General features: G+C 40.4%; 1 protein-coding gene across 1 annotated transcript; it reads left to right on the top strand.

The window, feature by feature from the left end:
• The first annotated feature begins 3,323 nt into the window (after positions 1-3,323).
• Positions 3,324-22,748, top strand: SERPINE3 (serpin family E member 3). Its single transcript, XM_009817644.2, is given in 8 exon segments — positions 3,324-3,449; positions 4,262-4,559; positions 8,704-8,937; positions 10,233-10,430; positions 15,509-15,707; positions 16,771-16,871; positions 20,071-20,157; positions 22,621-22,748. Coding segments are annotated over 8 exon segments (1,371 nt in total).
• Positions 22,749-26,156: the final 3,408 nt, after the last annotated feature.

Genomic DNA, 26,156 nt, shown 5'->3' with positions numbered 1-26,156 from the left:
GCTCCTCACCTTCCTCCCCAATGCCACCGCCGTGGAGGCTCAACCCTGAGTCTTTTCCACAGCCAGGGAGCACCCTGTCCCCCCCGAGGAGCCTCCCAGCCCATACTCCCCCAGCAGCTCCCCATTTGCTCCAGGACCCAAGTTGATGTCAATGGTTTCCATTCACACTCCTGTACCTGACATCAGAATCTGGCCCATGAAGACCTTGAAGCTGAAGTTCTGGAGAACAGCTGCCTCTGACCATTTCTCTTTCCCTCATCTCTCCTTTCTACTCCTGCGTTTTTTTCACACCAGACATTGCAGAGCCACCTATGATGGCTTCTGTCAGTGCCGAGCGGCGGGGGATGCTGCAGCAGTCTGTCCCCTTGCCCACCACAATGGTCACACAGGAGGACATGGAGGGCCCATACAGTAACAGCACTGGCACTCCACAGATGCAGACAGGATCTAATCCATCGGTGAAAGCAGCCACCACCTACCGCTTCTCTCCAGCGCTTCCCACCAGTTTTGCTCCCTGTTTGGGGGTTTGCTCACACATCAGGAAGCTCTTTGCTCTTTTCCTTCTCAAAGAGTGGTGGGTTTCTCTGCTCAGTGAGGGGACAGAGAGGTTGGGCTCCCTCTGAAGTTTTCAGAGCTGCTCCTGTAGATGCTCAGAGGAGCTTCACGGAGACACAGCACTTTGTGCTCCAGCCTCCTACCCACACACCCCCGTGCTGTATTTTCTCCAGGTGTCCTCAGTTTGTGCCTTTCCTCACTTCCCTCACAGGCAGTCTAAGTTATCTCAATGTCAAGAAGCATTTCTCAGAATACAGCTTCTACCTCTGCCCCTTTCTGTCTTTGAGGACTTATCTTGGGGATCAATCAGTTGAATTCCTTTTTAAATGCATTTCCAGCGTATTAAAAATAAAATGATTGCCAGGAAATTTATCAGTACTTTCCTCAGTACCTTGTGATGCATAGCCAGATTAAGACCCAAAGAAGGATGTGATGCCTAAACTAGGACACAGCAAGTTTAAAGACTCAAAAAAAAAAAATGCTAAAAAAGAGCCAGAAACTCCCTTTCTCCACAGCGGCCCAATCCTTACACTTCGGTAGGTCCAGGACACCTCTATTTCTGACGTGGAACTTCTGTAATTGGCCTATTTGGTTTGCAGCCCCCCGGGTTATGCCCCAAATTAGCCTCACTTGGACAGCTCAGCTCCTGGCTCCATGGTCTCACTTGGCAAGCTCAGTTTTCAGACTCACCCCTGCATGGCATCAGCTTCTCCTCGGTCACCCAGTTCTCGGCTTTGGATCCCAGTTTGGGGAAGAGAACCTTAAAACTCAGGCTGCTAAATTGAAGGGGTGTGAGAATTTTGGCTCTGGCCTTGATTATGATAAATATTCATACCCTTCCCCCAGTATTTTATCATTTGTTTTTTAACCATAGTTAGTTTCAGGGGCTCTTTCTTCTTTCCTACTCTACTGTCTTTTATCTTTCTAATCATTCACTAATGGATTTTCTTTTTTATTCATTATATGTAAAGCACTTTTCCTATTCCCCATGGCTGCTTTGAACAGCATTGATTCATGTTTAGTTTTCTTAAGTCCTCTCTCCTTGTCTGCAAACACTGTTTTTGCTGCTAAGATTCCTCCACGGTTTCCTTTCCTGATTCAGGTGAAGAGAGGGAAGGTTTGAGATAAACACCCCAATTTCTAGGTCCCCTCTGTGATAAGACATGACCTAGAATGTTTTTTTTTCCCCTTTCCCACAGAAACTGTACTATTTTACACCACATTTATACTGGGTCCAATTTTCAATTAATCTTCCATAAATTCTTACACCAAATCTGAATAGTAACATTTTTACCAGGTGGGAATTGAATGTCAATTTTTGACAGTAATGCCTAAAACCTTCAGGGTCTCCCTGTCTTTCCTCCAAATCCTAATAAATCCACAGGAGAGTATCAAGCAGGGTGCAGAGGAAATGTCTTATCAGGTTTGGAGCTTCTGGGAACATCACATCAAATCCAGCCATACAGTCCTCACCAGCAACCAGAGTTAATTTATCTATCGACAGCTCTGAGCCCTTCGAGAAATCACTTGGTGGCCTCTGTTTCATTCTCTCTGAATACATCTCCAGTCCAGCGGACAGTATTGATGATAACTTTAGCAGAGCGGTCCTCATTCAGCAAAACTCTTAAGCCCAAAAGTAATTTTCAGCATGAGGATACTGCCATTGAAATCCATGGCAAAAGCTACATCCCTGCCTGTTGTACTAGACTGGGACTGGTCAAGCTCTTGCCTTTCATCTGTCCTAGCAGGAATGTGGTCTAAACCCCAGGATCCTGAGACAGACCCCAGTATCAGTGCCTATTCTGTCATCTTCTCAAAACAGCAGAAAGAGAGGAACAGCACAAGTGCAGATGAAGGGAAGCCCATTGCTTCATTCTCATTTGGGCCCTAATTCAATTGTATGGCTGCTCCTTCCCTGGTAAGGATGAAACAGTAGCACCTAAACACTATTGCTTGATTGTAATGACCTTTCCCCCCATGTCTTCTTTCCCCGTTGCAACAGGAACATATGCTGTAAAATAGCTAAGTGTATATATAATGTCAAACTCTATGAAGATCAATAAGCTGCAGTTTTACGCTCATTTTTAAGCCCAAACCTTCTTGCCTTAGGTGCCATTGTGAAGCTAGGAGGCTGAACCAGTGAATATGATGGGCAGGATTTGATCCTTTCACATGAAGAAAGCCATGAACAGCTGCAGCTGCTTTTAAAGTGGTCACAACCACAGCTCTTCTCCTTCTGGTTCATTCAAAGTGACCCCTCCCTCATTCAGTCTCCTTCAAGTGCACCACTTTGTTGTTTCTTCCCTCCTGGAAACTAAAGAGTGAATGAAAACCTTGCTGTTTGGGATGGCATTAAAAAAAAATAATGGCAAATAAAGACATTTTAATTGCATGGGATTTCTGAAAAAGGTTTCAAAGTGGAGGGAAAAAAATAGCCGTGTGCCTGGTACACAGAGAGCCCTTTCTCTTCCCCTTTGTGGCAGAGGAATCAATGGAATTCGTATAAAAGAAGGAGGGGGGTGGGAAGAGAGATAGGAGATGCCTTGCTCAGTACCAGCAGGTCACAAGTCTCATGAGGCTCAAGCAGGGCTTGCAAGGAAGTTGCTGACTGTATCTCCATGTGTACCTTTTTGTTCCTTGCCTTGGATTTGCTGGTCAGTGGCATGCTGCTTTGCCTGGCTCTCCATAGAGCTTGTAGCCTACAGGAATTTGGACAGAGTGGTACAGACATCGCCGACAGAGACTCTGATCACTGACTATCCCTTTAAATGCAGTCTCATGACTTAGTCTTTACTCCACTACCTATTAAAGAAGGAGACAAGACGTACATAGACAGCTTCCATTCAGACACCCAGAAGGACACAGAAAGGCAAGACAATTAAACAGAGCTAACTGTGAGTAAATACGAAGCATTAGAGGTGCTCTCTAGAACAAAGGGCATGGAGAAAGATTTGTAGGAAATCCTGAAACGAAAGGAGGTGCAGTATTTTTTAAAATATATTTGCATACAATGTTCAAAAGGCAAAATTCTGTGAAGAAAGCTATTCTGTCATTTTAGCATTATTCCTTTAAATATGAATCTAAGTGTCTCTTAATGTAACATTGACCAATGCTTGATTTCCCATAAAAATCCGAAGCAGTGATTTTGTGCTGCAAGCACTGGAGCTTTTTGTAAATACAACCTTTTTTCACTGGGATAAATTTCATAGAAGGAATACCTGGGGGGAAAATTTGAAGCCAGCCTTTTGCAAACTTAGATCAGCCCAGCCTGAAGCCTCCAGATAGATAGCTGCACCTCAGGAGGGGTGACCTTCCTTCTGGGAGTGCTGGATGTGACCCCCTTTCTGCTGGGGACAGAAAGGAGCTGTGAGTGCTCAGCAGCATGGAGACTGCACTAAGGTGTGCCACCATGCGTGCAGGTAGCTAACTTTTTAACCAAGTGGCTCTCTGTCTCCATGCACTGTAATGGCCAACCATCCTGTATGGTACAGCATTCTGGAAAACTCAGTTCTCATTAGTCAACAGAGTCATCGGCATGTCCCTGCCTCTGTTTTTTCATTACAATAACTACTGGCTGGACCTGGACAAGTATTTTAACAGTGATCATTACTATTGCAAGTGATCTCTTAACACTGATGGAAAGAGAAATTTCCGCTGTCAGCTCAGCCTATTGCTTTTCTAAATATATCTGTATTATTAATTGCAGGTATTATCAGCTGGTGGAGAGTGCTACCAGCTCACCTTCATGTTCCCCATTTTCTTCTCTGCATTTATCCTGTCTGCTTACTGCTTAACCAAAGGAAACTGCATCTCCTATGATGAGCTGAAAGAGCTGAAGACTGAATTTGCCATCAATCTCTACCGGCATGTATCCGAAGCAGAGAACAGAACCAATCTGGTAGTCTCTCCAGCAAGTGTGTCTGTTTCTCTGGAGCTGCTGCAGTTTGGAGCTCAAGGCAATACCTTTACGGAGCTGCAGGATGCCCTAGGATACAACATTCATGGTAATGTACTGCTTAAAAAAAGGCTTCTTATCTTACATTTTGCAATAAATTCACAGCTTTACTAAGGAGACAGCAATTGCACACATCATACTAAACTTCTCTCTTCTCTCTCACTGCAAGATGTAGTTTAGGAATGTTTTTGCCATCTTTGATAGCCAGGTATCAGTTGGACAAAGGACACTCTAGGACAATGGACACTCTAGGGAGTAGTTGATATGCACGTTATTATTCCTCTTTTTTCTTGATCAGTGCTTACTCTTCTACTGCACCGAAATACAACTACATCTAGAAAAGGTACTTCCATGAACAGCAGAATTGCTCCTGGTTTCCCAGAGATTCATCATGTCCATCGTGTCCTGGCCTGCCCTGTGTCCCCTGTGAGGAGATGCCAAGCGGAGGACAGTCATTTTCTCTCCTATCCCCCTTACGTTTTCTCTCCTAACACGTTAACAAATTTTATGAAACCTATAGAAATTAAATTATCTTTAGGACTTTGCACCTTTTTCTAATGTTATTACAACTGTCCAAGAAGATGAAAAGTTATTAGAAGGAGACTGGCAGAGAAAGATATATATTGACAGATGGATGGTGCAATTGCACCTTTCCCTGAGAACAGGCTAAAATAAAACTCACTGGGAATCCGAAAGGGATATGGAAAAGGCAGATGTCTTAAAATCCAGCATTAAGTCAGCTGAATTTAAGGATGCTGTTTTCATTTTAGCTTTGGATTATCCTACCATCTCACATCACACGTCAAAAACTATTTTACATTATGGGCACAATGTTTATGAAAAGCAGATGACTGCCTCATCTTCAAAATTTGCAGCTTACATACAAGACTTATGTATAGAGGTAACACTGCTATTTCTCAGCATAAAATTTACTTTCAGTATATGAAGGCTAAGGATAAAACCTACAGCAATTTCATCGTCCTGTGCTGTAACCTGCCCTAGTCACCATTACCATTTTGTACAGCATTGATATTCAAAACCAACACAGCAGTAAGAGCTAACTCTGGCTGATATATACAGATACAGCTGCATGACACAAGGACAGTGCATCTATATTGTGAGTGGCTGATATAATGAAGTCTTGCCTATAAGACTCCTGTTTCTGTAAATTCAGTAGGGTAATTTTGAAGAACATTAATTCATACAAGGATTATACCTTGCTTGACACTTCTGGTCATTAGGGGCTTCATTATTAAGAAAGAACCTTAAGAATCATATTGCACAGTGAAATTCAGGCACAGATCTCAACACAAAATGCAACAAAGAGAAGGGCAAAGGTTCTTAATGGCCTGCTAGCTCTTTTGCGCTGCCTTACTTCTTATGTGGCACATCATATCAAGCAAACATTTTATCTCCATCTTAGTTGTCTGTTGCACAAGCCACATGAGCTTTGGCTTTCAGTAATATTAACGGATGAATGTGAAAATAAAGCAGGATGGGATCTATTGCTACTGGTATAACAGCACATTTCCAGTGATGGAGAAGGAAACCACTTCCTCAAATGGTTTAAATTGAATAAATAAATCAAATACTTAGATCAAATTTCCTATCAGATGAGTAAAACCAAATCAAATATGTATGCATATCTGATAAAATTCCTTTCTTCCATTAGATGTTTGCATTAATGTTTCTGTTGGTCTGTCTTAAACAATAATGAAGGATGTGGTTAAAATCTTAGCAGGCTGAAAACAATGAAAACATTGATGGTTCATTCACTATTCATGGAGAATCCGCTCTTACATGCACTTGTAATCTTCTTTTAATGTTTGGACGATTTGTTCACTTTTATTCTAGTACTAAGAAAAACAATGTATAAAGGAATGTCTCTCTCAACAGCACAGACAAAATGACATGCTTTAAAATGCTTTCTAATTGCCGTTTTGTTTTATCAATAGTAGTGCATTTAAAAGCAATTTTGAACTGTTCTCCAAGTAAGAATTCAGGACTTTGGTTAGCTAAGCACTTTGATATGACTGAAGTTACAAGCTCAGGATACCACACCTCACGTTAACATCTGCTTCCAATTTACCATCTTTGATTTCTTGCATCCTCCAGAGAGCTTGCCAAATGCTACCGCACTAATGCAAAACACACGAGAAAAGCACTTTACACATCAGACCATGTGAGTTTTCTTGTCATCTGTTCAAGTAGTTCAATATTTTATCCCTTAAAGAGTAATAGATCTAAATTTTAATACCAAACTTCCCATAGGTCATTAGTCTTTCTGCAGTTATTAAAGGAGCACTATTAGGTCAGAAAACATGCACTGGATTCTGAGGTGATAGAAATCAGTAGACATGAAACTGTCCCTTTACCCCATCAAGAATCTGAACCGATGCAGTAAAAGTCTCCTGATGACCTGGCTGGCAGCTGGAGGCGCACGGCAATCCTGCCCTTGACTTGACACTCAGCCTGGGACAGGTTGATCCAGGTGACATGGACTTCCCCGGTTAGCCGCCTCAAACCACCCATGTTCCAGGCGGCAGCCCAGCCTGACTTCCCTCTGGTACTGCCTACACCCACAGGCGTCTGGAAAAATTGGGTGATTCCTCCCTTTGCCTAAGGTCTCCCTTGAGTCAAAACAAAGATTTCCAGGCAGCCCATAACGGCAAGCCCAGCCATGACCATGGGGAGCCAGATACCTGTGAGGTGCCCAGGGCACCCCAGGGTTTCAGGCCAAGGCAGAGGAGCACCTGAGCCAAGTACAGCAACCTGGAGAAGCAAGAAGCACAATATTGACCCCCCCCTTGGAGACGGTGGCCAGCAATTCGTATACAACAGTGAGCTGCTGAGATTTCACACAGAAATTGGGACACTTGGGGAAATCAGAAAGGTCCTGGTGGTCCTGCAGAGCCAAGAGGCACTGATGTCTTGCTGAAGAAGAGCAGTGCTCCAGACATTTCCCAGTCCTCATGGAAAAACTTATTTATAGAAGGAACCTGCTGAAAACATCTTAAAGGCAAGTAACAACCTCAACGAGACTTTTATTGGCTGGGTGCAGGCAAGTCTCCTTCAAAGCACAACAAGGGATATGAAAAGGGGCTGAACCACGGACATGGGAAGTTTGAGGAGAGCTGACACAGAGCCCATAAACATCATTCAGACTGGGTGCAAGTCCGAGGCCTCAGGAGGTCACCTGGGCATGAACCATCCCATCACAAACCGTTACAGTGAGCAAAATAATGACAGCCAGAAATGGCTGTTACATCACCTTTCAGGAGAGCCTATTAGAAACTTTGTTATTTTAAAAACACAAGATCCTCTAAGTTTGCATGACTCATACTCCTGTTGGGCTCACACCTCAACCCTGTATCCATCACAGAAGCCACCACCATTGAACTGCCATGAGCTCCCCAGGAACAGGAGACCAGGGCGCTGCTTTCATTAGTAAACAACAAACTAGAGAAGACATTATGAATTTTTGAATGACACTGAGCTCATAATTGCTACAAGCATTTTGGAAGACCAGAACAGAATTTAAAAGGATCCTGGAAAATCAGAGAAATGTGTGAAGTGAATAGAACACAATTCAATAAGGACAAGTGCAAAATTCTACATTTAGAAGGAATAATCAGCCGTTCAAATCGGGGAACAATGAGCCAAAGAATAGTGTTTTTAGGAAAGGATCTGAGGGCTCTTAGGAATTAAAAAGATGAGTATTGCATGGAAAATTTAATTGTACTTCAAAAAAAGCAGACACTGTTGTGGGTTGTATAAAAAGAACAGTCACTTGTAACACACATGAAGCAACCTATTGGCTCTATTTAGCATTGCCAGGGCTCGTCTGCAATACTGGGCCAGTTTGGGGCACCATCTTTCAAGAAACAAAACAACACATAAGGGCCAAGGGTAGCAGAGACAGACGTGGGGCAGTCAGGGAGATGCCTTTCCTGGGATGGTTAGCATCGATAATGGCAGGAGAAGGAGACAGCAGTACTGTGGCATCGGCAGCTCAGCCAGTCACAGCCAGAGGTGCTATATCTAAGTAATGGGAACTCGGAGAGTGCCCAATAAAAAAATAATGTACCTTATGAACTGTAAGAGCTGTGTTTGCATAGAGGTGTGGGCCTGATGTGAAATCAGCCACTTGACATATCTGCACTAGCACTATTTCTCCATCTCTCGCCTGGCAGATCAAAATGTGCAGGATTTCTTGCACGTGGTGTACGAAGGAGCAACCGACTCCAGCCAAGGCACGGTGGTTCAGCTGGCATGTTCCTTGTTTGTGGACGCTGGCGTGCAGCTCTCGCCCCGCTTCGCTGCACGTGCCGCGCACTGGGCAAACAGCAGCCTGCAGCAAACCAACTTCACTGACCCTAACAGAACCAAAGCCCAAATACAGGAATGGCTCACCGGTAACCTTGGAGGTAATGTAACAACCCATGAGAATGATTGCACATGAATAAAATGTAAAATAAGAGTAATGAGAGAAATTTCATTCAACGAAGTATAAAGTTTTTTGCCACACTCCATGTTGTCCAAAAGAAGGCTGAAAGCCAGGAAATCTAATTCTTGAGCTGATGCTCATTTCTAATGTGAAGAAAGAGCTGGAATATATCCGAACCTGTGAGTATAAGTTTTCAGTATCAAGCTGGTAACTGCTTGGCCTTCTTCCTCTAATTTTTAAAATGGCAATCCTTTGCAGTGTTTTCAGTTTTAATGAGGAGCAGCTAAATTCCCCAGGGACCAAGTTTGCTGTGTTGAATGCTTTCATGCTGCTGTGGGGAACACGCAGGGCCAGAAGCTCAGCATTCAGACTCTGAGTTTAAAAAATCAAAATGGGAAATAAAAAGAATTTACTTTCCACATAAGCAAGAAAAGTAATGAAATTAAATTCTCTGTTAATGAAAAAAATAATCAAAAAAGGAAGTCCTTAGAAGGAGCAGAGCAAAACAATCCCTGATTCGCCCCATCAACTTAAGTTACACGAGTGTTAATTTGGCCATCAACATGTGAGGTGATGTTAAATGCACACATTAAAGCTACTATTGAAAAAAAAATTTCTATCCTTCTCAAATGGACTGGAATAAGTGATCCAGCTTCATGATAGAAAGGTATTGCTCTAGAAGCAGGTACTGAAATGGGAGTTCATATTGTGGTGCTCACATGCATATTGATGAATTAAAAGTGGATCGCACTTTCAAAAATCTTTGAGATACCCAAAGCGGGATTAGTTGAACTGCCAAGTAAATAGGAGAGGGGGAGAATTAAGATATGAGCTTCAGTTGACTTAGTTACTTCATAAAGCGTTCTGTAATCATGAATCCATTTCATGAGGGATTTCTGGTGCTAACAACGAACCACTTCAAGATACATCTGGGCACATTTAAGCTAGAAAACAAGTTAGGGCCAGGGCATGGTGCTGAGCACCGATCTGCTGTCATCCACACTGTTCAGCAAGTAGCATAGTCCTGGCACAATTTTGGCCCTCGACATCGACCAACTCAAGCTCAGTTCTGGGGAGAGCATGGACCAAGAGGCAACCCCAATTTGGTCCATGTACAGGTGGGGAGGGGAAGGTAGAGGGTTTAACAGTGCCTTGTGAGTTGTGCCTCTTGCCCTTAGGGATGGAGAACTGCTTTGTTTACTCACACAGACCTGGCCTTTAGTCCTGGGTGAGTAGGACGGTGTGTGTCCCCCTCCCCGTCTCTTTTCTTTGCAGGCGGGGATGTGCGTGACATGCCGTTGGAGAGCGCTGGGTTGCCTTTCAGCCAGGTCGCCTTGGTGAGCACCATGTACTTCAAAAGCATGTGGCAAAAGAAGTTTTCCTTTATGGATACCCAGATGTTGCCTTTTACCACAGCAGAGGGCTCAACGCTGAAAGTGCCCACAATGCATCACACAGCCGAAGTTAACTACGGTAACTGTCCTTGATCCAGATTTGGGCTATTGTACAACATGGAACAGTTTTATTTATTTAATTTTCACAGATACCACACTAAGATGTGTTATTTTCCCAGCTTGGAGAAGTCTCAGAAGAAATCCCATCAAATGGAGAGACCACCTGGGTGACTGGATTGACTCCTTATAATCCTAGGCAATCACAAAACAGATCCTACATTCAGAATGGTTCCTAAAATATCTACTGTCCGTGCCCCATCCCTCACAGACCACCGCCTTCCAGCACTCCATAACAAACTTGTCAGCTGTAGCAAACAACCGAAAGGCACCAAGATAACATGCGAGGAGAAGAGAACAGGAGAGACTGAGGGTACCACAGTATACAAAGTCCTTTGCAATAGCATGGAGCTTGTTAAATAAAGCTGCCTAGGAAGGGAGGCCTGTAGGAAGCACATCTGACCCCATGACAGAGGGGCAGTTAAGACTAAAACTATATCAAGCCCCTACCAATTTGATTTGTGGGGTAGGTAAGAAATTTCCTGGTCCCTCAGCCTAATCACTGTTTGTCCCTTGAATGTATGAGCACCAGAGAGAGGATAGTATCAAGAGGAGCACCAGCACTGCACACCCATCCCTCCTGTCTCTGGTCACAGCCTGTCTCCAAGGCTTTAGGGTAAAAGTGCAAATCTTCAGGGCCAAATTCTGCAACAAAGGGGAGAGAAATTTTTATGGCCCTTATACCCAGTCAGTGGATGATCTCAGCATGGGCTTAAAACAGTATAAATATAGGTCAAAGTTTTATTTGTATAATATATGAATACAGTGTATGCTCCTTTCAAACAGTTGGAGTATGTGGCTTGCTGACAGAAGGACTCACGCTATAGGCTTAATTTTCTACCACCAGGAACTCTGCCATTTAGCTCTACAATCTCTTTCAAAATATAAAAAGCTCCTTTCCTTTCTACCCTAAATTTCAGAACTGCACTTGGGTAAAAACATTCCTAATTCCAAGTCTAATTTTTTTCAAGCCCCATTTGTATCTCTTAGCATCATGCCAGCTTTATCCTTTAAGTTAAATAGTTTCTCTTCAGCTTTGATATTTACTCCCAAATGTATTTGCAAGTCACCAAGCTGCCTCTCAATTTCCTCCAGCTAAGCTGAAGATGCCAGGCTCTTCTAAACTATTCAAAAAACAGACACTCCAATTCTCTACTAGCCCTTTTCTGCACTTCTCCAATTTAAATTAATCTTTCTTGAAAATAAATGACGAGGAACGTACATAATACTTTTAATGAGGCCATACACATGCTCGATAAAATGCTCTTAGTATTTCTATGACCTGCTAAAAATACCGTGCATAGTGCACCACAGAATCAGCTCAGGGTGGTTACTCAAGGTTGACCCCACCTGGGAGTTTTTTTCTTTTTCCAGCTGATGAGTCCTAGGTAAATCACAGGGAGGGAAATCTCCACAGGTACATACCTTTTTTTGTGGTTTTGAACCATCGTTTGATTTCCACCACTCCAGTCATCATGGTAACCTCACGATTTGTCTTTCATCAAAGTCTTGAGTGTTGGAAATACTTTGGAAAGCTACTGGTAACCTCATTTCAACCTGGGAGCCCCTCTTATAACTTAGCTCATTATAGTTTCCCCTTCAAGTGGCTGCTTGCTGCCTTTCATTTCTTGCTCTAATTGTCATCACTTCTACCTGTAAATAGTGCCATAGTGAAACTATGTTTAATGTTTTACTTAAAACTAGATGGCTGGACCTATGCTTTTTTATCAAATTAGTTATCAAGTCAAAAAAGCTTCTAGATTTGTTTGCTAGGGACTACCTGATACTGCAACTTATCTCACTTGCTATTTCCCTCTGTGATTCTTTTCTCCAGAGTGTGTTCTAAAACTTCTCAAAGACAGACCTGAAATTTCCCAGATTACTTTCTTTTTCTTTATAAATGTACTCCTGCTTTCCAGTCATGGGAAACAACTGAATCTACAGTCTATTAAAAATCTTTGCTGACCCATTTGCAATTCCACATCCAAGTTCTTTTCATATTCTGGGGTGGTGACCATCCAGGCCCCAGATTACTATTTGTCTCTCCCAAGTAGTATAAACTTTGTTTCTGCCTCTGGTGTTGTAATACCTCCTGTTTTTTCCTCATTTCCATTAGGAACCTCACCATTATCCTTTGCTGTATCATCAGATTCTTTCTTTCCCATCAGTTCCAGTAAATAATTGGGATGAATCTAAAAAAATTTAATTCAGTGTTCAGCAGCAGCTTGCTTTCTTCCTTTTTCTCTTGTTTATATGGCTAAAGCATTTTCCTTTTCTGTGCAACAGTGACATCAAGCAGGCAGTTGGCAGCTCATTATTTCTATGTCTTTTTATCTCTGAACCATTATTCACATGGCTAAGGAATCACTTTTTACACTTTTTGCAAGTTTGTCCTTACTGTTACATCTTTCTTTGTGGTGTTTCTTCTTCCAGGACATCCATGGTGTGTCCACCACGCTTCTTCCTCTTGCTGGGACTGCCAGCTCCTGAGCGGAGCTTTCACACCTCTGACTTGGAGCAGTCCCATCCTCTTTACATTTGAATCTTTTATAGGTTAATTGACTTTACTGAGGAGTGCAGAGTTTCTCTTTCCAAAACCCTACACGTCATTATCCTTGTTGAGCAACATAAACTACTACATCAAGTCATGATCTTTCAGCCCTAGGTGATTTTGTATCCTCAGCTCACTGCAGGGGCTTTGCTACTCATAATATCTGGAATAGCCTCATCCTTCGTTGCTTCATGAGCTATTCAGGTAAACAAACACGTTTCTTGGGACTAACACACCTGTTAGCTCAGGAACAGACCTTTTCTCTGAACTTTCTCTTTTAGTAGAGTGACATAAAGACATGAAAGGTCTAAAATGATGGAAGGCAGGGGGCTGCCAGTGCTTACACAAGCGGAGATCCCAGGTAAAAAACAGCAACCAGAAATTCAGCAGCTGAGCTGCATTGACCAACTATATATTTGCTCCTAAGCCCTTACAAACTTGATGTGAAATCATTAGTTGTGCTTGCCTGACCATTTGCCTAAACACAAGAACTCCATCCTATCATCCTTAAGTAGGTAGCTGAAGCATTAAATATTTGCACAGAAAAGGAATGTTAGCCTAAATACTGGGATTACCTTTTCATCCAGCCTGAAATGTGTGAGCTCTCTGCAGCTGGAGAGACTTTTGAGGAAAGTCGAAATGAAAAGGATCATTTAAAATTTGCTGATTGTCAGATTTGATAGGGCCAATTCAGTCTTTCTCACTAGAAATGCTAGAAACATTTCTAACAAATCGGTTTGAAATTAATACAAAAGACTGATTCAGTACAACAAAACGGAGGCATGAGATAACTTTCCTTCATTATTAAATAATAGCAGCTGTCTCCCATCAGGATCCAAAACACAGAGCAAGAAAGATTAGCTGTGGCCTGTTATCAATCGCAGCATTTATAACTTTGTTTATCCTTTTAACATGGCCAAGAAGAACAAATCAACCTGGCGACAATTAACACTGCTCGAAGAAAATGTCAACATTACTGTTTACACATGCTTTTTAAACACTGCAGCTATTTTACATATTCATTCCTCCAAGCAATTTGCTAACTATATTTGAGTACTGATTCAGCATATATATCAGCATGCCCACAAATTAACTCACTCATGTCCAGTGCACTACAAGCTTAAATCTTCCCTGCTTGCCCATTACAAACCAGAAGGTCTTTTCCCAGCAGACGATCCACATGCTGGGAGGTGGTTTTAATAGCACAATTCCCTCTCCACGTTGCATGGCAGGAGGGCTAATCTAAAAGCCTAAAATTTAATTTAGCAGAATAATCAACACTTAATAAATCCTATCCAGTCCATATCTGCAAAACTAACCAATGTTGCACACTAAACATGAGACCTCCTATAGCTCTGTATTTATTGGCACATATTTAGATACTATGAACATGAGCTACCTATATTCTGTTATTTATAACCCCTGACTCAAAAAGCATGAGTGTCTACCCTTGAAGATACAACTACTACAGCTGGGTGAAGAAGTAGATTCAGTATTTTGGATGGCCTGCAGCAAAGGCAGTAAGTCATTTGCTTGCGACTTGTATTTAACTCCTGTGCGAACTATTGCTGAGTGTTCCTGAAATGCCATTTATTGGATTAACAGATGAAAAGAAAGTAAAATTGTGATAACTGAATCTGTTCTACCGTATAACAGAGTCCATTAGAAATGCCTGGATTAATTGTTCTTCAAAATATGGAACTAAAATGGTACTTTTAAATGGCTGTTACAAATTCTTGCATAACTAATTACAAGTTTAGAAGCCCACCAGCTTTTCCTTTACTTTTGAGACTAGTTTTTTTAACCGTCATCTGATTTTGATAGGTCTTTGTGCCTAGATTTTCAAAAATAAGAAATTCGGTGCTTAAGTGTAAACCTAACTACTTTATTGTTTAATGCAACTATTTGTTTCTTGAAATAAGGTTAAAACTGATTTTTAAAGGTAGTAAAGATGGAAACATGAGGCAAAGTAGGCTTCAGTTAATTAAATAGGACGCTTCATTTTGGTTTTGTTACTTCTATCAGTAGTGAATTTTTAGTGAAAGGGATTAGAAAATTTTAAGTTTATTCAAAGAACATCCATTGCAAGAACAGTCGCCATAAAGTTGCTGTCATTGCCTCAGTTATGTTTTGTAAACTGAGTGAGGAGGACAGCTGCTATATGAGAAAGTAATAAAATATCCATGCTCTATTAAGACAGTGCGTCAGGTACTATTACTGACATCATTGGCATTTTTCTGCCAAGAGATATAGATATATATATATATATATATATATATATATTTCACATAATCAGCTCTGTTCCAATGAACACTGTTGTGAGTTAATAGCAACCCGAGCTGGCAAGAGCCCATGTGCTAGAGACAACCCCTTATATCCATCCCATGCCTGCTGTTCAGAACGGTCTGCTGACCCAGGCTTGGGTTGTGGGTTTTGGCTTTTTTCCCCACTTGAACGATGGAATAAGATCTATATCTGCCCACCCACAGGCCAGTTCCAGACTGCAGCTCTGCAGGCTTTCAGCGTGGTCGAGTTACCCTACCTGGGGGAGAAACTCAGCATGCTCCTGGTGCTTCCCAGCCACAAAAGAACATCTTTGTCCCAGATTGAGTCTCACCTTTCTGCCAAAACCATAACCCTCTGGGCCAACAGCTTAAAGAGAACGAAGATGGACATTTTTCTACCTAGGTAAGCAATGTTCGTACTCTGAGACAGCTTCACCAGTTCTGTTGTCAGAATTATTTGTGATAGTGCTGACACGAGCAATGTGCGAGACAAAATCAAATGAGATACTTTTGGTTTTATTATTCATCACATGATCAGAAAAGCTCTAACCCTCTCTTAAGCGACGAAGAGGTGAGCTGGGAATGCCAAAACTTTCCAGTACGCTCTGTACTGTTTAAAAACCAAGTATTTCAATTGATCCTACAGCTTTTAGGTAAAATTTGTCTGGGGTATAACAATCACTTAAAGATCTAAAAAGACAGAAATGTTCATGGCCCTTTTCTACAATCCATTTTTCTCTTTGCTTAAGAAAGAGTAAATATATAACCTATAAAATAAATGCAATAGCTTATTTTTACAACTTGCTAGTATACAACAAAAGTACTCTACAAAGAACTTGGGGCTGCCCACCAGCCATACCCATCTTCCTGTGCACAAAGCAATTTTCAGCTCTCCGTTTTCCACATTAGTCATTCACAGTTGGTAGCAAATGCACACATCCTGGAGGTATTTTCTATCAGCTGTTCAAATGAAATTGCATAGCAGGAGGAATCAGGTGCAGGAGGGCCTTTTGTGGCTGTACTTATTGTACAGATCAGCATGGAAGGGCTTCATTACACATCTCTTACAATACATTCACCACCTTAACGAAGTGCTGGAAAACAATTTTTACATTAATATTCTTTTTTTCCAAGCTAATCTCTTGCAAATGTTTCAAAGCGCCCTTTGCTACAGCCAAAAAGATTGTTAAAAAGAGGACACTTGGGGAAATCCAGAGTTCATGTGTCAAGAAGACTGAGAGGTGGTCTGATTGCAATTGATGGAGGCGAGGGACTCCTTCTGTTAACATCTTCAGGTGAAGATGAGTCGCTTTTCTGCAAAGTACACTTAATCAGACGGAAAGCATTGGGCTCATACAGAAACAGATGAAATGCAAAGGCTTGAAATAAATTGCATCTGTTTCACCTTTTAGCTCTATGAAACTACGAACCCCACATTTAAATAAAATCTATCATATTAATTTCAGGTTCAGTATTCAAAGCCTTTTTGACCTAAAGACAGTTTTTTCTGCCTTGGGAATTAGAGACGCATTTGATCCCATCACTGCTAATTTTAAAGGTATTTCAGGTAAGAGGCTTGACTGAATAAAAAATTATCACTGACCCAATGGTTGCAGACTCTTACGTTTGAACGATTCAGTAGACCTGGGCCTTCTGAATTGATTGTACATCTTCCTCTGTGAAACTCTAAAATACAATTCACGCTAAACTGTTCTACTTTATTATAGGCAATTGTATTTGGAGCTGTTTTGTAGGAAAGAGGAATCTGAAAGGGGCAGGGTTGGCTGTGGCCTTGCTTTATTCTGCGCCCCCCCCCCCTTCTTTCTTTAAGATTAAAACTGTGAAGACAGTGTAGGCCTGGAAAATGGTTATTTATTCAGAAATTTAGGATACTTTAGTAAAACTTGCATTCCTATGTGTGTTTTTAAATAGTCATTTAACAGTTAGGGATGCTGGTCAAACAAGTCTGTATTCCAACTCCTGACACCACAAACAATATTGGCGTATGCCTGTGCTATGTTGTCTTGCTAATCCAGTGACCAGTGGACTAAATTATACTTAACCTTTGCTAAAATACTAGTGTTACGATTGTAAACTGTCTTGGTTTTGGAAGTCTGAAATTATCCTGCTCCTGGGAAAATTTTTATCCCTATTTAATAGTAACTACTAAAATAACAAGGGGGTTTTTTTGTTTTGTTTTTTGTTTACTATTTTCAGCAACACAAATTATTTCAACTTAGCCATTTCTGCTCATAGCAAAGACTCAGAGTGGTAGCTGCTCCTAGAGATGCAGAGAGTTCATGCAATTCTTGTGCCTGTGAGTAAATAAATGGAGGTATGACAACAAGAAATTCCTCCAATTTAGACAAACCTGTTTTTACAGAGAAGTCGCTTTTCTGGGATGAACCTCAGAAAGTACATTACTTACGGGGCTTTTATACCCCTTTTAAAATTGAACATAGGATTTTTTTATTGCAGTACATATCTCAGACTGCAAAGGAATACATGTTAAAAATAATTTGTTACTGCCTGCGTATTTGTTAAAGCCTGCTGTTTTGTTTATTGCAAAGAAATGTTAATATAGTGATTAGGTGCACAAGGATGCATTTTATGAAGTTAACATCTATTTAAATAAGATAAATACTTTGAGGAAATGAACTCCACCATAAACGATCTCATTTAGCAGCTTTTTTCCTATGCAACTTGGTGGCTTTCTGCTTCACATTATACAGGGTAAGACTTGTAGAAGTATTTTATCCTGCCTGTGGCAGGGTTATGGATTAAAGGATATGTTGAGGCCCTTCTTAGTTCTACTCTTACACTACTCAGTTATGTATCGTAATAGTAGGGTTATAGCTACGATGGTCTAAGAGTTACGCAAGGCAGAGTTCATAAGGAAGGTTTCTCTTTTATTTAACCAATAGATACAGTTGGAAAAAGAGCAGGTAAGTTTTCACCTCCTCTTCCATATGAAGCAGAAGCCATAATCTTCAGAATATTTGCTCTCAGATCACATTTAGCGAACAAACATGTTACTTCATTTCAGACCTAGAATAGCTTCTTTATGCCTGTTTTTCCTCCAAAATGTTAAATCTAACTAATTAAAAAAAAAATTCTGCCTCTCCCCAGTTTTGTCTTGCTTGTTTCCATCCCAGATTTTTGACTTAACAAAATTCAGATAGAAACAGATAAAATGTTCCTTTAATATTTCCCTGTTTTCACCTATATGTCAGACTTGATCCTCATATTCAGACAACAAAGAAAAAACCTCACAACCTTCCCCACTTTCTGCCCTCTGCAGTCAGCTGGGGAGAAGCAGACTTGTAACACTCTCCTTGGTATCTTTCTGAAATTAATTTTTTTCCAAACTCCATTTTATGTCACAGTCCCATCGCTTCTTCCTGAAGAGTGGTTTTTCTGCAGCTTCCCTTCCAACAGTTCCTCAATCCGGTATTCATTCACTGTCCCCACTGTGTTAACTAGTTTCTACTCTCACCATATAACCTTGCTTTCCACCACAATCTGGGAAACCTCTCAAACTAGTAATTCCCATGCAGCATTCAGTCCACTGTTGTCCATACAGTGGGAAAACAGCCATAAAGATGAAAGAACAGATAAACATGGGTAGAAATGAGGGAGAAGAGGGTATTCACAATGGTGACTCAAGGCTCCCTGAAAAGTCCCTCTGTAGTCAAAGAGGCAGTCAAATGTGCGCATTCCTACTCACACTGGCAAGGGACCCGCCTCCCTCTGTCAGCAATACAGAGATCTGAGACACGCTGTCTTCCCCAGACTAAAGTAACCTAATGTCACCTTCCTCATGTGTTATCTCACTTTAAAGATGTTCCTATATTGTGTCAAAGCAATGCTCTTCTGTAGCCTGAGCCCAGGTCCCACCACTGGACATCAGTGGAAATAGGCCAGATTGCAGCTGAGATCAGCAGAAATGTGAGGACACCTCACAGCTCTTCCAGGTTTACACCAATACAAACAGAGTCAAAATCTTGTTGTTTCCCCTCCCCCAGATTAGAAAGCAGATCTGAATTATGAGAAGTCAATAGCATAAATGCCTTTAAGCAGAAAAATATTCCAACTTTGTGTTCACAGTAGTGATTTCTTCCTAAGAACTTCACTGCTTGTCTGAAAGCGGGATCCACATTTCACGTAGAAGTCAGAGACACCTGGGCCATCAAGCAAGATGCACTCTGATAAAGGACATGTTCAGGCAGATAGATTCAAGACACACATGAGCGTTTTGGCTTATTCTCCAAGTTGCCTGCACGTAAGGTCACGCTGGTCCAAAAGCCATGTAGTCATACTATCTCAGCTACATGCTGAGCTAAGAAGTCCTTAATACCAAGCTAGCTTAGGTGTTCAGACGGTCTATGCTCATCCATATTAGATACATGTATGAAAAAATCAGGAGCAGAGTCAAAATTAGAACTGAGGATCTTCTAACATGGAAGCTAGATACAGAAAAAGCAATTGAAAGGCAGGTTTATACTGTGCTGTCTTTCCAACCATGATGTGGTGAAGGAACCAATGGAAGGAATTTGCAACAGAAGCAAAGCTAATAATGTGACATGTATTGTATGCAGTATGCTGTCATTGAATTAGTTGCCCGGGTGAAATACGTAACTATTATGTCATCATTAGATCCTGCAGAAAGAAGGTAAAAGCATTCTGAATTAAGAAAAAAAAAAATGGTGTTCACAATGGAATTCAGAAAATAACTATTAATAATCATTCCTGGGGTTTTTTTGCAGAGCAAGGTAGTCTTTATATTTCAGAAGCTATTCACAAAGCAGAAATTGAAGTAACAGAAGATGGTACGAAGGCATCAGGAGCTACAGGTAAATCAAATATACAAACTTTTCACTTCTGAAGATTATCACTACAGAAACAACTACTAGTCTTTTTTTTTTTTTAAAAAAAAAAAGCATGGTAGAGTTTAAATGTATGCCTAACCTAAATTTAAACTTTTATTACTTAACACTCTTCCATTTTACCTTTGTAATTGTTCATAAGAACTCTTAAAACTCTTCCCTTTCCATGTTTGATCTTAGACGAACATATAAAGACTCAAGGGAAAACCAGCTTTACTGGCCCAGGGAAAGTCCAATTTAGGAAAATAAACCACTTCTTTTTCTGTTGGTCAAATCTGCTTGCTAAGATCATAAAAGCAAAGAATGAAAAAAGGTTACTAATGTCTTGTCCATAGCTCCTGAACCATTACAGCATTTGTTTTTTGAAGATGATCTCTTTGGTAGCATTGAAGTTCATGACGGGAAAGTTTTGTCTTCATGAAGATGAAGACAGGCTTGTTTCTGATGTACTTTGAGGTGTGACCTTCATGTGCGGCAGTTTCTGCTAACAGGTGATTTCCAAGTGAGCAGCTGGGGCTGGCTGAGTGGGGAGATTCAGAGTAAAATCTCAGCTATGGACTACAGAGTCAATTAAATGACCTTCATAAGCTGAATGACATCTCAATAGAAATCCTTCATCACAACTTAACATAAAACAGGGGAATTAAAATTATTGAGTTGTGCGATCCCCATTTTCCTTTTTATTTTCGTCACCCGAGCTTTATAAAAGAAGATCCGTGCTTTTTTGTTTCCCTTTTGGAAGCCTCAGATGCTCCAGAGATGCAACAAGTCAGCATGAAAGGCAGCGGCAGCCCTAGACCCCTGCGTGGATTACATAGGCATTACTGCCATTTGCTTCTCTTCAGAAGCTGAACATGTCCTCAAGCTGTTCAAACATCAGCACAGCAGGACGATTGTTAACCACATCTTGCCTTGCTGCTTCCCTGGGCTGTGCTGACTGTAGACATGCTCCACACACACATTGCAAACGCTGGTGGTCCTTGACTGCAGATCAGGGCAAGATCAGTGTCTCTCCCATTTCTCCTGCTTGCCTTCCTTTTCTTTCAGAAAAAAATCCAACAGGCATGTAGGGAAAGCACCACAGTGCATCTCACTGCAGTGCCCAGGTCGTTGGACTGCTCTGTGAGGTGCATGCACCTCCCCTCACTGCAGACATCCCATGGTCATGATGCCAAAAGGAACCTGAGCACACCTGATCTGGTGCAGCATTCCCCTAGCAGCAACTTTGAATAAGACACATACTGTATGTATGTGGCTGTAAAGTGAAAATTTGACATAACTAAGTTAACCTCACTGCAGAGCTATACAGTTTCAAATTTTATGACAATTTTCATCTCTACTGGGACTCTAATATTTTTAGTAATTTTTTTGGTAATTCCCACGCAAAATAAAAGCTTTTAGGTGGCTTCAATTACATACCAAAGACTAAGGGTAATAGCAATCAGAGATCAGACCTTGATCCCATTGAAACCAATGCCAAAAATTCCCTTAACTCCAGTCAGACCAAGCTAAGAAGCTGATTTAAAGAGATATAATTATGTTTATTGTTTACTTTAAAAGCTCTGGATCTAGTCACATGATGGCTTGAAAGCTAAACTAGGCACTTTAAGAGCACTGAAATAGTGCCACTCAAACTACTTTTACTGAGTCTTACCTGAATTTGCAATTTAATTCCATTGGTTTTTTAACCGCTTATTGAAAAATAATCCAAATCTGTTTTTTTTAGTATTTTGTTTTGACTATGTATTCTTAATAGTATAGAGCCACAAGGAAGAATTTATGTAAACAAGATGTATTTTAAGAATAGCTGAGCCATCATAATTCTTAAGGACTCTTTATTTAATCTAGTAATTAACACATAATGACAGAGAGGAAGGACAGTCATAAAATTTTACATTTACGGTTGGACTTGATGATCTTAAAGGTCTCTTCCAACATAAACAATTCCATGAAATTGAGATTGAGGATACTTAGGTTTTGTCAAGAGCTCTGACAGAGAAATTCCAGGATGACGTAGATATTTCTCTGCTGTTTGTCTCCCATTTAGAAAAGGGACTACATTTGTGCCTCGCTTATCTTTTTTACCAGAACAGCATAGCTAACAATTGACTAACAGGTTAGGCCATAACATGGTATGACTTCAGCAGAGTTAGGTCTGTAATAACAACAAAAATTATACTACCTTTGAAATCCAAAGCCAGACAGACTCACTTCAGCAATGAAATACACGCAAATCACCTGCATTTAGTCTCAACACTTGACTTGTTCACTCACCCAGACCGATTTCTCTGTTGGATAAAATGGTTGTTTTATTCTTCAAGCAGAGGAGCAACTCAAAACTCAAGGTACTAAACATCAGGCCTTGAGGGCACTGTACAGAAGACTGAATGAAAACGGACACATTTTAATGTTTTCTTTGTTGCATTGCAGCAATCGTATTACTAAAAAGATCTCGAACGCCTATTTTCAAAGCAGACAGACCTTTCACGTTTTTCCTGAGACAAGCTAACACAGGTACGCATGCTCTCCGTTTCAGTAGCAGAATCCTTTACAAGTAGCACTGAAATCAGTAACAAGTTCTTTGTAAATAGTATGCCATTCTTCAGTCCAGGAAATTTCAACAACCATGGAAACAGTGGGTTTAGGGTTTTTAAAGCATAAAAAAAAATACAGTTTAATTGCTTTAAAAAGAATGCATGACAGTCATAGAAGTCAGGGAAGCCAGATTAGCCTCTTCTATGTATATGTGGTACATGCTCAAAAAGATTTCTACCATAATTATAGGCACTAGAAAGATCTTACAGATCTCAAATGCCCCAGGATTAGGGACTGACCTCCACAAGGCAATTCAAATTACAAATGGGCTGGATCATCTGGATTAATATCTGAAGAAGTTAAAATAGACATCTTTCCATATAAAAGAAACTTCTTCATGCCTACACAGATGGCACACAGCAAACAGACTTCTGCTTGTAGGCACCAGGACTCCAGGGCCTGAAACTCCCTGTATTAATTCCTACATCAGCAGTTTCTAAGGCGATAGCTCAGAAATTCTGAAGACCAACAACCTTTTGCCCAGCTAAAGCTCAGAATATGCAGAAGCAAGTTTCTCTTCCCTCGTATCTTGAATATCAACACCTTTGAGGAGACAGCTTTACACATCTGGACTCTTCACTACTTAGTATCCTCATGAGACATTCAGGTTATCAAAAGCCATGGATATTCACTGTATGTAATCAGGTAACTTAGCTCTGCAAAAAGCCTAACACATATCTTCACTTTTGAAAGGCACTGCCAAAAAATGCATGTTTCTTTTGCAACCGATAACTCTTTCTTGCGCATGAACTCCCTCAGCCCCCAAAACAAACAAACAAAACTGGAGAGCATGTCTGAAAGAGTGAAGCATCACAGTGCTCCTTTGGCTTCAGTATTAGACTATAAGTCTTATTTCAGATGTCCAATGACATAAGTTACTCCAGAACCTCTACCAAAGGAAAACACCATATAGCTCATTGGCAATAATAAAGAATTGCATTATGCACCATTTAGCAGATGTTTGGCCCTCCAAAGCATCAGGCCATCTCCAACAACTCTTACCATTCCTAGCAATGCAGTAAATTTGCACCTTTTTTCCTAAAAATCCTTCAATCCACCAAGTTTCTCTCATAACTGGGGTCACATCCGTTTAGATTTCCAGGAAACATATATCCATTTATAGGGTTCAGTAAAACACTGGGGCCTGGCAAGACCAAAGATAATAATTTTCCTTATCTACTTCCAAGCAACACACTCTGTTCTCTTAGTCAGTGAATACCTGCGTATGTAACACTCTGCTTTAAAAACCTGTATCTTACATTTTGACCAAAATGCAAACCCATCTTTTTAAAGAGAAAAGCACTACCTTGGGGGGCGGGTTGTTTTAAATATGCTTTGGCAACCATTACCATTCAGTGAATAAACAATTTTTTACTTAGCAAAGGCAGAATTAAAAAAAAAAGGCACTAAAATCTGATCTATGCAACCTCAGACACAGACCCTTCGGGATTATGAACAAAGTGTGATTTCTGTGAATAAAATTGCTCAGTTTACAGTATATAATAAAGAATAAAAACAGGAAGGAAATCAGATTGTAAAACAGGATTTTTATATGAAGCATAAAAAAATATATACCTTCCAATCAACTCAAAATCAGAAGTATGTTTTTGTAATCTAAGTTTTTTAATGCAAAAAGTGAAAACTGAAAACATTCAAAATTATTTTGTTAGCTCAGACCTAGTGACTGAAGTTCTTCAGGTATGGAAAGGGGAAAGGGTAAACAAGATCTACTTTTAATACATTTTATTAACCTAACTAAAAACTTAAAACTTACTACACCCATAAAGTTCACCATGAATCTTCACGTAGACCAGAAGTCTTCACTGCATCAGTCTTCTAGTAATTGCAGAAATATATTTTCCAAGACTTAAAGCAGCATAACTCCACCTGAAATAACTGAAAAAAGTTTGGGATTTTTTAATCAGAATTTCAGTTTTGAACACATCCCCTTTGAAGGACAGGCAAGCTAACAACAATACAAACAACTGAACCACAAATTCAATGAATCTGAGGCAGTGATTTCATTCGAGGGGTTGTAATAATCTCTTCTGTATCTACAATATCAACATAAATGAATGAATTTAGGCTCTGTTTTGCTGAGTTCAAAAGTGATTCTTTAGCTATTGGTTTGGGTAGGTTTCAGGTTTTGGCAAGTTTCTGGTTTGGGTTACCAACTATTTGGAAAGGCCTTTTTGTTTTTAATACAGAAGCATGCAATTACAGTCAATTTTTCCATACAAGTGATGATCACAAATCTGCTAGTTCTGTGCTTAATTTATGTATTTAAACTGTACTACACTTTGAAAATGTGGTTCCAAATTTAAATAATGTTAATATTGTTTTCATTTACAGGTTCAGTACTCTTTATAGGAAGAGTTACAAATCCTTCATTATAAACACTAGACAAATACACTGTTCTCTGTTCCTCCTATAGTGAGCTTTCCTTCAATGAAATTAAAGGCTACATTATACGTATTTATTAAGACTGCTTTAAACAATATCACTTTTGCAAGAATAAGAGCGAGCAAGTCCTCTACTACCTTATTACTTTGTACACACTATTGGAAACTTACAGCTGTCAAGGAATCATTAGCACCACACCCACAGCAAAGATAGTCAGCATATAAACATTTGAGGAAAAACCAAACAGATTTTGCCACTGAACTGTTTAAGAATATGGGCCAATAGCTTCTGCTTAACCTCATCATGGCTAAAGTCAGCTTGACTGTTGCTGAGTATGCAGGTCATCTGAAAGAAAGCATCCCACAAGAAAACTTTATTTCCCTGTACTGAAGCCAAAAAACTTAAGAACAAAACTGAAGTTCAGTCTGGCCCCAGACTTAGATATAATCCAGCTGAGACAGTAAGGTAAAAAGCAAGCAGCAAAATGCTGTGAAAAGGAAATCAAGTTGAGAGGCTATTTCAAAACTGACAGAACAGGTAGGAAGCAGAAATACCCACTCAGTCAGTGACCAAACAAATATTATTGCCAAAAAAAGGTAGTAGTAGTACCTTTACTACCTTTTATTTTACTTTTTTTTTAAATGAACACAGCTGGAATGGACATTCCTGAAGAACACTCAATGAGGTTAAAAGAATCTAGAAAAATGCGCTTTTTTCAGCATCCAGCAAAAGCTGCGATACAGTGAGTGTTTCAGTACAAGATTCAGCAACTCATGGCAAAAGCATCAGAAACCCAGGCCCACAAAGATTTTGGGTGAAGATTGCAAACCACTGACTCATAGGAAAAGAATCAGAGAGGAGCTGCTCCCACTGAATCAAACAAAGCTTTCCAGAAGTTAGGAGCATCTAGCACAGATGAAAAACATGGCCAATAAAGCATTCAGTGATATTTTGTGTCCAAGATTCTG

The sequence above is a fragment of the Gavia stellata genome, chromosome 1 (assembly GCF_030936135.1).
Source record: "Gavia stellata isolate bGavSte3 chromosome 1, bGavSte3.hap2, whole genome shotgun sequence".
NCBI lineage: Eukaryota > Metazoa > Chordata > Aves > Gaviiformes > Gaviidae > Gavia > Gavia stellata.
The sequence above is the reverse complement of the archived record's forward strand: the minus strand, read 5'-3'. Positions and strand labels throughout refer to the sequence as shown.